The following is a 13,436-nucleotide window of genomic DNA, read 5'->3' as shown; positions in this document are numbered from 1 at the left end:
ATGAGCACCCAGTTCAGCAAAGGACCCACATTTGGACTCTCTGCTGATGTCAGGACCAAGGTATGTGCACTTTATAATACAACTGCCATAAACTTGAAAGCCCTGACTGCATACGAAAGTAAAATAAATGTTGTTGTTTATCAACTTTGCCCAACAGTTTTGCAAAAAAATGTGAGCAGTGCCCTTTGGCAATTCTGTGCCACAATGGAACTGCAGCAATGCATTTCCTCATTGGAAAGCGTGTTACACTTGTGCAAATATTCAGTAGAAATATTTGAATACATTGATTCAGAAAAGAAACATGAACTTAGTTAGAGGTTAAACTTTTAAAAAAGAAATGTCAAAAGAGCTTAAAGGAAAACCCCTTCCATTGTGGTACGAGTTGCCAAACAGCAACATTTCCAAAATATTTGTCTAAAAAAAAAATCTCTTTTATTTGTTTTAGCATGATACAATAGATGGTTAATGAAACTTTAGAGATGATACAGTATATATTTACAGACGTCATAGAAATATAAATCAAATTAGTGTATAACTTCAATAAATATTATACTTTAGAACTTACTAAAGATGAGAAACACTCCATTTTGATCAGAATTATGGGTTAATGTATCATCATTACTATGACAGGTGACCTTGCAATTATATGATCTAATTGGATATGACTACGAAACAGGAAACTTGTGTAAATATTTATATCCATCCTGTTCATCCTTGAATTTACTTCCAGAGGCTAGAACAGAGACCCAAGCACTACATTTACAACAACAATAATACATTTATTATTCAGACTAAACTGATTTCTGCAGTTGTTAGCAAACAGCTTGCATGCATAATGTTAGAAAAGCATTATCTCTGTATGCAGCAAAGTAAATTATGTGAAAAAAAATGACTTCACATTACAGCTGGCACAGAAGTATGACTCTCAGATGGAGGAGGCCCTGAGGATGTGGATCCATGAGGTCACAGGTCGAACAGTTCCTGACAACTTCATGGAGGGACTGAAGGACGGTGTGATCCTGTGCGAGTGAGTTTCAGGAATAAAAGATAGTTGATCATTTTTATTTAACCAGTTTAAAAGACTCACTTAGAAATAAAATTTAAAAAAATCTTTTACATAAGTGACTTGGTATGTTACCAAACAATGAATTAAAGGTTATTTAGAGACAATTATCACAATAAATAAATAACATGCAATAATAATTCATAATTGAGACAGATTAAATAGAAATAAAAGCCAAAAGAAAAGTGACCAAGGGTAACACAGAAAATGACACAAAAACTGGCACTCACAACATTTTTGAGCTTGGTCTCATTGCTCTTATATAGCGTTTTTGTTCACTAGGCTGATCAACAAACTGCAACCTGGATCCATTCCGAAGGTCAATTATTCAGCACTGAATTGGCACAAGGTAATGTGTATATCAGCAATGTCTGAATTTTGAGGCATCACTCGTGTCGCTCCTATTCAAATTTGTATGCATATATGTCCTAGATGTCCTATGTCCTAGATGTCATGTTTTGAAATGGAAACTATGAGCCACATTTATGCCATTTTAAGAATGCAACTGATGTTTGTTACAATACATACGTACATGTGATGGATCCTTCAGCTTTGCGGGTATGTGCTGTTTAATTTAGAGAAATGCAGAGAATGTAGATGTGTACATAATTTAGCTCTAAGCGCTGTTAGGATTAAACCACCTGTTTAAAACACTAACGCAGTCCTTTGGCACTGTCAACGTGGTTATTGATTTAAAAGTGCAAATAGTTACAGTAGTTAAAACAAACATGCTATTAAGAGTAGATTGCATAAACAAGGAATGCAACACAAAAGTCAAACTCAGCTAATGAATGGACTATTTTACCTCATTAACTCCATTCTGTTTAGAGTACTTCAAATGAGTTGACCTACAAATACTGTATTTCTGGACATGGCATAGTGGTATCTATGAGACAAGAAGAACTTTGGAGAAATATAAAGATGTATCCATTCCTAACTTTATTTTGATCTATTCCTTCAATCTCTCTGTTAGAGAACATCACTCACTTTGTTTGAGCCAATGGTGAATACGGCCTGAAACCACGTGACATCTTTGAGGCCAATGACCTTTTCGAGGACATGAACCACACCCAGGTCCAGTGTACCCTCATCACATTGGCTGGAGTGGTGAGAAACTGATAAAACGCAGCTTGAACAACCTGTGAATAGGACCAAAGACACTTTTTCTGCTATGTCTTTTTTCCATATTCTCTCTCCATGCACCCAGGCTAAGACTAAAGGCTTCTACACAAAAAGTGACATCGGTGTGAAGTATGCAGCAAAAAAGCAAAGGAAATTCAATCCTGACAAGATGAAAGCATGGAATAGCATTATCAGCCAGCAGGTCACATGACAAATAATTGACAAATGATGCCTCAATGAGAAATGTCAATGCAACAGGAAAGCAGAAAATATTTTGAATAATAGAAAAACATGACAAGCATTTATACAGAATGGAAATTAGTCTAAACGACAGAGATCAAGAGTACCTAAATTAACTACTTTGAATTACAGTTGCATTTGATTTGAAGGTAAAACACATGATCTGCCTTTTGCAGCTATGACCATTTTTTTTTTAATACTACTGTTTAAAAGTGTGAGGTCAGTATGATTTTTTAAATGTTTTTAAAAATAAGTAAATACAGTAATATCGTGAAATATTATTACAATTAAAAATAACTTTTCTATTTGAATATATTTTTAAATATTATTTATTCCTGTGATGCAAAGCTGAATTTTCAGCATCATTACTCCAGTCTTCAGTGTCACATGATCCTTCAGAAATCACTCTAATATGCTGATTTGCTGTTCAAGAAACATTTCTTATTATAATGATTTTTGATAACAGTTGTGCTGCTTCATATTTTTGTGGAAACTGTGATACATTAATTTGAAACTGAAATATTTTGTAACATTATATGTGTTTACTGTCACTTTTCATCAATTTAATGTGTCCTTGCTGAATGTGACCTTTCATCTGAATTCACAGATGGGCTCCAACAAATTTGCCAGCCAAAAGGGCATGACCTCCTATGGAACCAGACGCCGTCTCTATAATCCCAATATAGGCATGGAGAAGCATAAACCTCCAAATGGGCACTAACAAATGAGCCAGCATGGTGAGGCCACATGCTGCATTAATGCCAAAATCACTGTAATTATGAGATGACCACTCTGTTCATGTCCTCTTCCGATATTACAGATATTGTTTATTTTTATGCCAACACTCATAATAGTAAAATGGATGCATGTGTGGCTTGATTACTGATGACAGTAAAACACTTACACTGTTAATTCACCTCTATGCTACTGAAAAATACTGAAGAATTCAGAAAGCACACCGGTCAGTTCTAGAAAGTTCAAGAAAGCCCTAAAAATTCCGAAACTGTTGCAATTTTAATATATGAACTTGTCTTGGTCCTGTTGTAGGCTGGAATGTTTGCTCTTGGCACGGCGAGGCAGGTGACAGAAAAGAATGTGAATCTGGACCCAGTGGACACTACAACCGTGTCTCTGCAGATGGGAACCAACAAAGTGCCATCTCAGAGCGGCCTCACCCCAATGGGAGGCTCACGTCTAGTGTACGACCACAAATACTGCCAAGCCTAATGAACAACACGGCCCTGATTTTGTTAATTAATACACTTATACTCTGGTATAAAGTGCCATCTCAGAGCGGCCTCACCCCAATGGGAGGCTCACGTCTAGTGTACGACCACAAATACTGCGCCAAGCCTAATGAACAACACGGCCCTGATTTTGTTAATTAATACACTTACACTCTGGTATTCAGCATTGGTAGACACTGTCCCTTTATCCCAGACCAGCATAACTAAAACAAATAATCATCTTTATGTGGCCAATGTGTTATACAGTAAGTGCTTAATTAGAGAATCAATTAAGCTGGTCTCTGATCAGTTTAAAAGGGATCATCTACCACACAATAACTTCTAAACTCCAAATCGACTGGTTTACGTGCCTTATTATGGATCAGTCATAGTTTGCCTTATAACATATTAACCTCTTAAGTCTTTAAATTCCTCAAAATTTGATGTTATTGGTCTTTAGTGTCATAATATCAGAAGTTAGAAGGTGATTAAACATAAACAAAAGATCATCAGTTAGTGTCTATATGTGGGGACAACAGTAAATATGTCTACACAAAAGTAATGAAAGCATAAAATGGTTTTGTTGTCTGAAGTGGGATAGAGAGACCCTGTCCCCTACATTTGGTCCCTTGGCAGCAGTTATTAATTTATATTCTTTAGGGTCATTAAACAAAAAGAATTTTAATCCTTCACACTCAAAAATAGATGCATGTTCAGAATATACACAACTTGTGTAAATATTGAGGAAGTGATGCAATGACATTTGCACATTTTACACACTTTTAAACTTTTCAGCCTGTGCTTGCATATGTCTAGCAGCAAGAAACTAACATTTCTTGGCAGTTGCATATATTTCTTTCGTTGTTAGCCTATATATATATATATATATATACTTTTTTTGTCACAATTTCTTTATTATTACCATTTTAATTGTTGGAAAAAACATAATTTCCTTAGGTCTATTGTATTGTATTGTATTTAGGGTATCATTACAATATCTATGGTATGGCATGGTACAGTGATGGAATTGTATGGTGACTTTGATATATCAAAATACTATATAGATTACATTGGACCATGGCACCCAGGTTCTTCAAAGAATACAGTGGAATTACCATAGTACCATGTCCAAATGAATCATGTGAACATACGTTGCTCACGTTCTGTATCTAAGTTAATATAAATAATATAAAAGAGAACTTAACTGCAACAAATTTGTATGTACAACAAAGAATACATTGATTTACTTTCTTGGATGAAAAGTTTTTTTCGTTGCAATAAAAATGCAGTTTATTAAAAGCAATGCGTTAATCAAGTTAATCAAACAAATTTCTTTTAGCTTATATTTCGACCCATCCATCAAATCCTAATTTCACTCCAAATGCCCGTACTATTATGTCGCATTTAGCTTTTTAGTTTAGTACAAACACAAATCGGACATACTTGAAAGAGGTGTCTGTATTGTAAATTTGTTTTATTCGAGAAACTCTCCGGCCGATTCTAAAATGATTCATTTAGACCCGTTCTGTGAACCTCTTCAACCGATTCTTTGAACAGATCCGATTCACCATAATGATTCTTCAGAGCGTGCACGTGCTTTTAGTTGTCAACTGAGTTCGGCAGACATGTCCCAACAGGTATTATATCAAAACATTCTCACATTTTGTGCTATAAAAAGCGTCTCGTAACAAAATACGTGCCTGGATGAATGACCAATAACAAGTACAAGTTTAATTTGTTATATTACTCACTTTTCTGAAACGCTACCATGCGTCAAAGAAGTGTAAATTAAGCTTAAATTAAAACACGCTGTTGTAATACATTCTTTCATCATGTGCAAAATGATCAGTATTAATTATGCTTCATATTAGGCCTATCACACAACGCTCTGGAATGCTTGCTTCTCATTGGTCATTCACTTCAATCTGTGGTCAAGTATTTTTGTCAAATACACTATAATTGTCCCTGCATGGCGACCGATTTCCTACGTAATTGTGCTAGTTTCGTGTACCTGTAAATATAAATGTACATATAAAAATATTGTTTGTGTTGCATTATTTAGGTGAGAAGACAGCAACCATGGAGTTAGATGAGTGATTACTCAAACTAGAATGCAGTTCAGTGGTTATAATACAAAAGCATTTGATTGTAAAATGTTTCCATGGACCAATCAGAAAGAAGTATTCCTGACCTGTGTAATAGTTTGCAACATGGATCAAATTAATAACATTTATGTGGGTGGCCTTCGTCCATGCAGGACTTGTCGCCTTTGACGACAGCAATGATTTGGGAAAATGACTGGTTGTTCAACTTCAGGAATGTACAGTCTATTTATTGTTCATAAAGTGTAATATAACTCTGCTTTATTTTCTAATCCGTTCTCTCTGTGTGCTTTCTCAGATGTCATTTAAAGACCTGATGAAAGTGTTAGGGCTGGGAGCCGTAGCTTTCGTTCTGGGGGTGGAGTGGCTAAACTGGCTGACGCGGCATCTGAGAGACTCTCACGGGCCCCTGAAAGAAGTTCTGTTCTTCCCTTCACCCCAAGTCTGCGTTGAGCACCTGTTCACACGCCGTAAACGTTTCCCCTGGTAGTTGGATCAGCTTTTTCTAATCTAAATGTGCAATAATGTGCAAAATAATTCATTTCTCCACCTTTCTCTGTGCCCTCAGCGCATGTCCCCTTCCCCATGGGGTTGAGACGTCCTTCTCCAGGCTGCTCGGACATCTCCTCTCTGCACGTATGTCACTGGACCTGTGTGTGTTCTCGACGTCCTTCTCCAGGCTGCTCGGACATCTCCTCTCTGCACGTATGTCACTGGACCTGTGTGTGTTCTCCTTCTCTCACATGGAGCTGAGCAGGGCGATTCTCCTGCTGCACAAACAGGGAGTCGTTGTACGAGTGGTTACGGACAGAGACTACATGACCATCACTGGATCTCAGATCGGCACCGTCCGTAAGGCAGGTGTGTTGTCGCATAATGTGATTTCACAGGGTTGGTTAACACCAAAATGAAAATTCTGCCATTGTTAATAGTAGTGAAGATGTCAGTCATCAAACTCAAGAAAAGGACAAAAAAAACCTACCAGAAAAGTAAGATGCTATATTCCAGAAATAAAAAAAAAATCAGACAAAAAGTATAATAATATATATAGTTATAATTAAAGTATAATAAGTATGTTTAATTAAAAAAAATTATGTATATACATTAGTGCTGTCAAACGATTAATCGCGATTATGTGTGTGTACTGTGTATATTTATTGTGTGTAGATAAATAAATACACAAACAATCATACATGTATATATATTTTTTTATATATAAATTAATATATTTATATTCGTATATAATTTATATAAATATAAATAATTTATATATAAAACATATTTTTCTTAAATATATACATGCATGTGTGTGTATTTATATAAACATAATAAATATACACAGTACACACACATACAAAAACTGTGCGATTAATCATTTGACAGCACTATATATATATATATATCTCTGGGGCATTTTCTCCGAGGAGGACACAGAGGCAGTGCCTCCACAAAATATTGGATGAGAAAAAAATTTGTAGTACAAAAATAAAACAATACTCTATGGCTAAAGTATATACTGTGTGTGTGTATATATATATATATATATATATATATATAAGGAGCAAAATAATAATCTTATAGCTGTAGCGTTACTGAAGTATTAGTAATTTCCCAATATTGAAGTATTACTTAAAAAAACATAGAATGTCTATGATGTTTGTGACTTAAGACGTTATTAATCTTCATTATTATAAAATTAGTAGACTTAAAATCAAATTAAAAAAATGTAAAAATTCTAAGAATTAAAAAAAACTATTCCATCATATTTTGAGGTTTTTACTGACTCTGCAAACCTTATCATTGTATTTAGCATGGGCTTGTTCTCACAACTCTGTGGTATGCAGTATGAAACGATTCATAGTCAGAACTTGTACGACTGTTGCAGGTAGTAAAAACTGTCATGTTATTTCAGTACACACTGCTGTAACTTCTGCGAGCTGTTACACCCGCCTACTGCAGACTGTGATGATGCATTAGAGCAGACTTAAAGGATCTAGATGATTCACACATGGAGGGGTTTGACAGATGTCGAAATCGCATCTGTTGTTAATTTGCAAGCGGATTTGGAGCTAATTGATAGTTTCCAATCTGTTTTTGACCTCAATTACAGGCATCCGTGTGAGGCACGAGATGAGCGCAGCTGTTCATATGCACCATAAGTTTGCATTAGTGGACGGCAGGAAATTGATCACTGGCTCCCTCAACTGGACCCTAACCGCAGTCCAGAGCAACAAAGAAAACGTCATGGTTACGGAGGAGCTGGAGCTTGTGCGGCCCTATCAGCAGGAGTTTCAGAAGCTGTGGGAGGCCAGTGATCCAGCCAATCACAAACCTCAATGCACCAATGGGCAGCTACATTGATAGGCTTTACATTTACTTCTTTTTCTTTACAGTTTACATTACACAGTTCTACACAGAGGAGTTTATTTTATTTGTTAGATTACTTTTAGAATTCGAAAGCTAGTTTTCTTTCTTCTGATTGTTTGTCAGCCTCTTAGTGACAATTTCAGCACCTTTAGGTTTTTTCCAGTTTTGATGCAAAATGTTTGTTTTTTTTATTGTGGGCTTGAAAGATTTATTATTTAGTTCAATTTAAGTGTAACTCTAGTGTAAGTAAAAACTAGTTCAAATAAACCGATCTGCTAAAATAATACATATCTTTGCTCATAAACACCTAGTGTGCAAAGCAAGCTGAAACCTGTGAGTTTGCGTTTCATAGCCATGCCTTTGATTGCTCAATTTGTGATGGTGTGTGCCTCTTGTTTTCCTCTTTTGTGACTAGAAGATTTTAGATAAGCTTGTTTCTGTATATGCACATTAATATAATTTTTTTTTTAAGCTAAAAAATAACTGCTCTTATTTCCTTTTAATGTTGGGGTTTCCTTTTGAATAAAGTTCAAACAGTGCATTAAATAAATAGTAGATTTTTTTTAAATAAATTAGTTTTTTTTTATAAAAAGTTATTTTTATTATATTTTTATTTTAGGTTTATAGATTATATAAACTATATTTATATATATATACTGATTAACTGGTAAATATTTGTAGACATCAGCTTTAAATTCTCTTTCTTATAAAAAGGCACGGTTTAGATTCTTGCCATTGGCCAAAAAGCTTGTATAATTAAACTGTAAAACTGTCGATCTTGTTACTCTTTTGTTTTTTTGTTTTTTATCACCATTTGAAAATGCTAATGTAACTCGTTTCACAGAATGACCCGTATGTAAATAGCAGAAGATAATGCTGTGTGGCTGACAGAGGACCTGTTGATTGGTTGCTCCGTGAGTGCGGGCTGGAAGCTCGCCAGGGCCGCTGGCTGATCTGGAAACAGCCAGCGCAGTTTCAGCACAAATAAATGGTCGACAGCCAGGTCGCTGCAGTCATCAAGCGTCTGACTTTGCAACGCCCCACTTTAGGGAAGGGAATGGTCGGTTTTTAAGGCGAGTGGACCCTTTCCAGTGTGTTTTGCGGGAAAAGTGAAACTGCATCTGCGAGGACTGGATGTCCGAAACCAGCTGAGGAAAAGCGCAACATCAAGTGCATAGAATAAAATAACCACCTCTAAGAAGAGCCGGATAAGGTTAGTCACCCTGTTCTGTCTGTGCCCGACGGATACGCATTTTTCTTTAGTCGCTTACAGTGGAGAGAGTTGTAAGGAAGATGTCCATATGGAAGCACGATCAGAGCCCTTTCAGTTGCCTATTAATTTACCTTTCAACCCCAAAATTCAGCTATTGATGACATGCTCAAATGTATATTTTCTGAGTGTGTTTGACTTGCTAATGTAAGCTGATATTGTGTTTGACAGATCTGTAGATTTCACAGTTCAGGGTGTGTGCTGCTGTTTGGGTCGACCAGTATCAGATCAAATGTAACCTGTCATCTCATCTTATTCTTTGCCTGTGCAAAAGGGATCCCTTATCATTTTATTTAAAATTGCATATATAGAGTCACTGTGGCACAACCGCATTGTGTTCAATCATAGGTATAAGGTGTGTCATATCCTGGTAACTCCCTCTTCAGGTACAGGTGTTGATGTGATCAGCTCTTTCTCATATGCTTCAGCAGGATGTTAGTACTTGTTTAGTTTAAATAGTCACATGTTATTAGAGGGTTTCTTTAGTTTTTCTTAAATGAAGACTTTTCGAAGAGTCTTAATGCTGCACTTTTCCATTGAACAATATTTCACAGAGCCTATGTCTATCAGTCCCGAAAAAGGGCCATAAATCGTAATAATAATAGTAATCCGAATTACTTATGAGCTGTATTTCAAGTCTTTAAAGTCATACTATAGCTTGTGTGATGAACAGACTGGGATTTAAGTCGTTTTTCACAGAAATTTAAATAAAATTGAAATAATCAAAAATTGAAATTGAAATAAAGCTGAAATAATCAAAAACTTAAACGTACTAACTGAAATTGAAATAAAAGTACTAAAACACAAACTGATATGAATATGAATTATAGATAAATTAAAACAATTATATATTTTTAAAAAATTGATAAAAATGACTAAAACACTAACACTAAAATGAAAACAAAAATATAAAAATGAAAGCTAATTGAAAATATTAATACTAGTAGTATATAATACTAAAATAGCTTCTAAAATACAAAATAGTATCTAAAATACAAATAGAGTAATACAGTGTACACAATATTTTTTTATTTTTTTTGTGAACTCTTCCTTAAACTATTCTCATAATGTGCTTCACACTTTTTAAGTACTGTTGGTAACACTTTACTTGAAGGGGTGTGCATAAAACTGACATGACACCTTCATAATCATGACATGACACATGTCATGAATATGGAGGAGGTTTTATGCATGTTTATGACAACTGTCATTAAGTGTCATTCGCTCAGTTATGTCATTTTTAATGCAAATATGACATTATTTGACCTAACCCTAACCCTACCCCTACCCTTACCCCTAACCATAGCCCATAACAAAGACATCTCAAACAATGTCATCTTTGCATTCAAAATTACATAACTGAGTGAATGACACTTAAAGACACAAACATGCATAAAAAACCTTCATATTCATGACATGTGTCATGACATCAATCAAGGGAAGGTCCTCACTCAGCATGTCTGATGTACAAAGAAAGAAAGATAGCTAGATGATAGTGCTGGAAGAATACTTAAACTACATATGAGTGATCAAGTGTATCAACAGGGCTTCAGCTAAATGGGCAAAAAAAGCCATAGCATCCTCAGGGCCTGACATATGATGGTGTTTTCTTCTGTCTGACAACCTTCATTATTTACTTTCATTGTAAATGGTGACTATATGATTGTCTGTCTTATATTTCCACTTTTCCTCCACCCCTCTAGATGGCGTCGGCCAATGATACCCGTCATCAGACGCAGGTGCAGAAAGATGTAGCCGATCAGAATTTTGACTACATGTTCAAGCTCCTCATCATTGGTAACAGCAGCGTTGGAAAAACTAGTTTTCTGTTCCGTTACGCTGACGACTCCTTCACCTCTGCGTTCGTCAGCACGGTCGGCATCGACTTCAAAGTCAAAACTGTTTACCGCAATGAGAAACGAGTTAAACTGCAAATATGGGTGAGTTTGAAAAATGGGACATCGGAGTCATTTATATAGTGAAAATGAGGAGGGTGAGTAGAATTTATACAAATATTTGTTCATTCAAGGTCTAGACTAATTTTATTGGTGTTTTGCAGAGAACAGTGTGCCATATTTTAAATTTATTTATTTTTTGATGGTATATTATTGTGGTGTCAACTAAATTTTCAGGTTTACCTGCCCTTAAATGGCACATAAAAACAGAACAACCTCTGGTTGGATGTTTTAGATATCAATCAGACAGTCTTTTCCTGTCCAAAGGCCTATTCACACCAAGGACGATAACTATAACGACAAATATTTTTACTTTTAAAAATCATTCTAAATTTAGAGTCCACACCACAATTATAGTGATAACGATACAGAGGAACAATATCTTTGGAATCACTTTCAGAAGGATTTTTATTTCTAGCAAATGAATGACAAAACAATGACAGCCAATCAGAATTCAGATTTCGATGGAGCGGACCCACGAAGGAGGAGAAAAACATGGAAAAATCGCAATTGGGCTGGTTTTGTTTTGCAGACCTGGCAACCCTGGTGGACGGGCCTTAACTTTCCATTCATTTTTCCCATAGGGTTTCTTTAAAGAGTTATAAACCAAACCAGCCAGCTACAAGGTGAATCACAACATTTGAAACTTTGATTTGAAGCAAAAAGTATTTTAAAATCAGACAAAAGTACAAGACTGTGTACTTAATGGCTTTGAGGGAAAGAAATGCAATCCCATGAAGCATTACGAGTGACATCGAATTAAAAAAAAACTCTGTTAAACACAATTATTTAAAAATAGGTTGAAATAATGCAGGCTGATGGCGTTAATAGGTCTATCTAGGTCAGGTAGGTCTATCTTAAAAGGTTTTAAAGTTAAAATCAATTCCCCTATGGAGAAAATGAATGGGATTTTTACTTCTGGAACTCGACTGCTGCACTATATGAGACATTTGGTGCAATGCTTTTGGTTCCCAGAGCTAAAATGCATTTGGTGTCAGTTTGCAGTTCAGTGTGCAGTTACTTTGAATAAGTCTGTTATTATGTTTTTATTCTGTTAATCTGTAGTTATTCATATTTCACAGTTTAAGCCAAAAAAAAAATATATGTGTCATTGCCAAAGTCTAGTGTTGTGAAAAGAGGATCTGCCAATCGTATGTCAGCATGATTAGTGATATCTTGGTCAAGATAATCTAGGTGAGGTGTGTGCCAGCAATGATGGTTAATGTTACAAAACATCCAGAATTACCCAAAGCAGATGGCCCCATCATTTGATGCATTATGTGTGGAGCGCGCACACACACACAGGGCCAAATCCATTTTGAGGGAACCTTTAGAAAACGAAAGCCATAAAATCAAATTAGTTGTGCTTTTTGACCGTCCAGACCAGCATGCATCTGCCTTCTGCTCTAAATCACTAATTGACTCAATACCAAGACAGGAAGTGGGTCAGAATATCAACTACCCACTGCCCAGTCCTGCCAAGAAATTATTTATGATCCAGTTATAGTCCAGAGTCAAGTTATAGTCCTACAGTTACATTCTGTAAATTCTGACGCTGTAATTTTAGTTGTTATTGTTGTGCGCCAGTTCGCAGCCGCAGACTTCCTCGACAGAGGAAGCGACAGCACTTTCTGTTGATAAAAGGAAGTGGGTGAGAACGCCTCAGAGGTGATGAGTAGCATTTTCCCAGAATGCACTTGTGTGCCCACCATAGAACAACTCCGCTCTGCCTGCAGTGGTCTAAGATTGACGAGAATAGAGCTTTTAAAATTAGATTTTTACATACAAAACTAGTTTTGTTTGGCACCAGGACAGTGGTTGCTATGATATTTGGGATGTTTTTGGCACATTGTAATGTGGTTGCTAGGGTGTTCTAGGCAGTTGCTAGGGGGTTGTTTGATGGCCCAAGTCAATAGAGTCCACCATCAATCTATAAGATATTCAGCTTTCTTGAGTATTTGTTATTATTATTTTTTCATCCACGAAGTGAAAATTGTATGTTAGATTGATTAGTAAAGCTGCAGAAAAATGGCATCATGTCAAGTCTGATGGCTGCTGATGGCACAGTCCCAATTGCAGTGGCGGCTCGTC

At 36.0% G+C, this 13,436-nt stretch overlaps 2 protein-coding genes and 1 pseudogene across 2 annotated transcripts in view; all 3 read left to right on the top strand.

Moving 5' to 3' along the window:
- LOC107694822 (calponin-1-like) lies at positions 1 to 3,652 on the top strand (annotated as a pseudogene).
- A 1,556-nt stretch (positions 3,653 to 5,208) lies between these two features.
- LOC107694824 (mitochondrial cardiolipin hydrolase-like) lies at positions 5,209 to 8,284 on the top strand. The gene is made up of 5 exons (XM_016494505.1): positions 5,209 to 5,288; positions 6,052 to 6,239; positions 6,322 to 6,363; positions 6,433 to 6,614; positions 7,864 to 8,284. The coding sequence occupies exons 1-5, from the start codon at positions 5,277 to 5,279 to the stop codon at positions 8,112 to 8,114; spliced, it is 675 nt and encodes a 224-aa protein (XP_016349991.1). The 5' UTR covers positions 5,209 to 5,276; the 3' UTR covers positions 8,115 to 8,284.
- A 783-nt stretch (positions 8,285 to 9,067) lies between these two features.
- Positions 9,068 to 13,436, top strand: part of LOC107694821 (GTP-binding protein Rab-3D-like) — an 11,345-nt gene continuing 6,976 nt past the window's right edge. Inside the window, exons 1-2 of the mRNA XM_016494503.1 lie at positions 9,068 to 9,333; positions 11,094 to 11,330. Coding sequence (XP_016349989.1) covers positions 11,094 to 11,330 — 237 coding nt within the window. The 5' untranslated portion in view covers positions 9,068 to 9,333. The remainder of the gene's footprint in view (positions 9,334 to 11,093; positions 11,331 to 13,436) is intronic.

This window comes from Sinocyclocheilus anshuiensis, unplaced genomic scaffold, assembly GCF_001515605.1.
Source record: "Sinocyclocheilus anshuiensis isolate Anshui unplaced genomic scaffold, SAMN03320099.WGS_v1.1 scaffold3087, whole genome shotgun sequence".
Lineage (NCBI taxonomy): Eukaryota > Metazoa > Chordata > Actinopteri > Cypriniformes > Cyprinidae > Sinocyclocheilus > Sinocyclocheilus anshuiensis.
Note: the sequence above shows the minus strand (reverse complement) of the source record. Positions and strands in the feature narration are given on the sequence as shown.

Coding starts and splice junctions, on each gene's coding strand:
- LOC107694824 (XM_016494505.1), top strand. Junction 6,240..6,321: donor CGCCGTAAACGTTTCCCCTG/GTAGTTGGATCA, acceptor CTGTGCCCTCAG/CGCATGTCCCCTTCCCCATG. Junction 6,615..7,863: donor CGGCACCGTCCGTAAGGCAG/GTGTGTTGTCGC, acceptor CCTCAATTACAG/GCATCCGTGTGAGGCACGAG.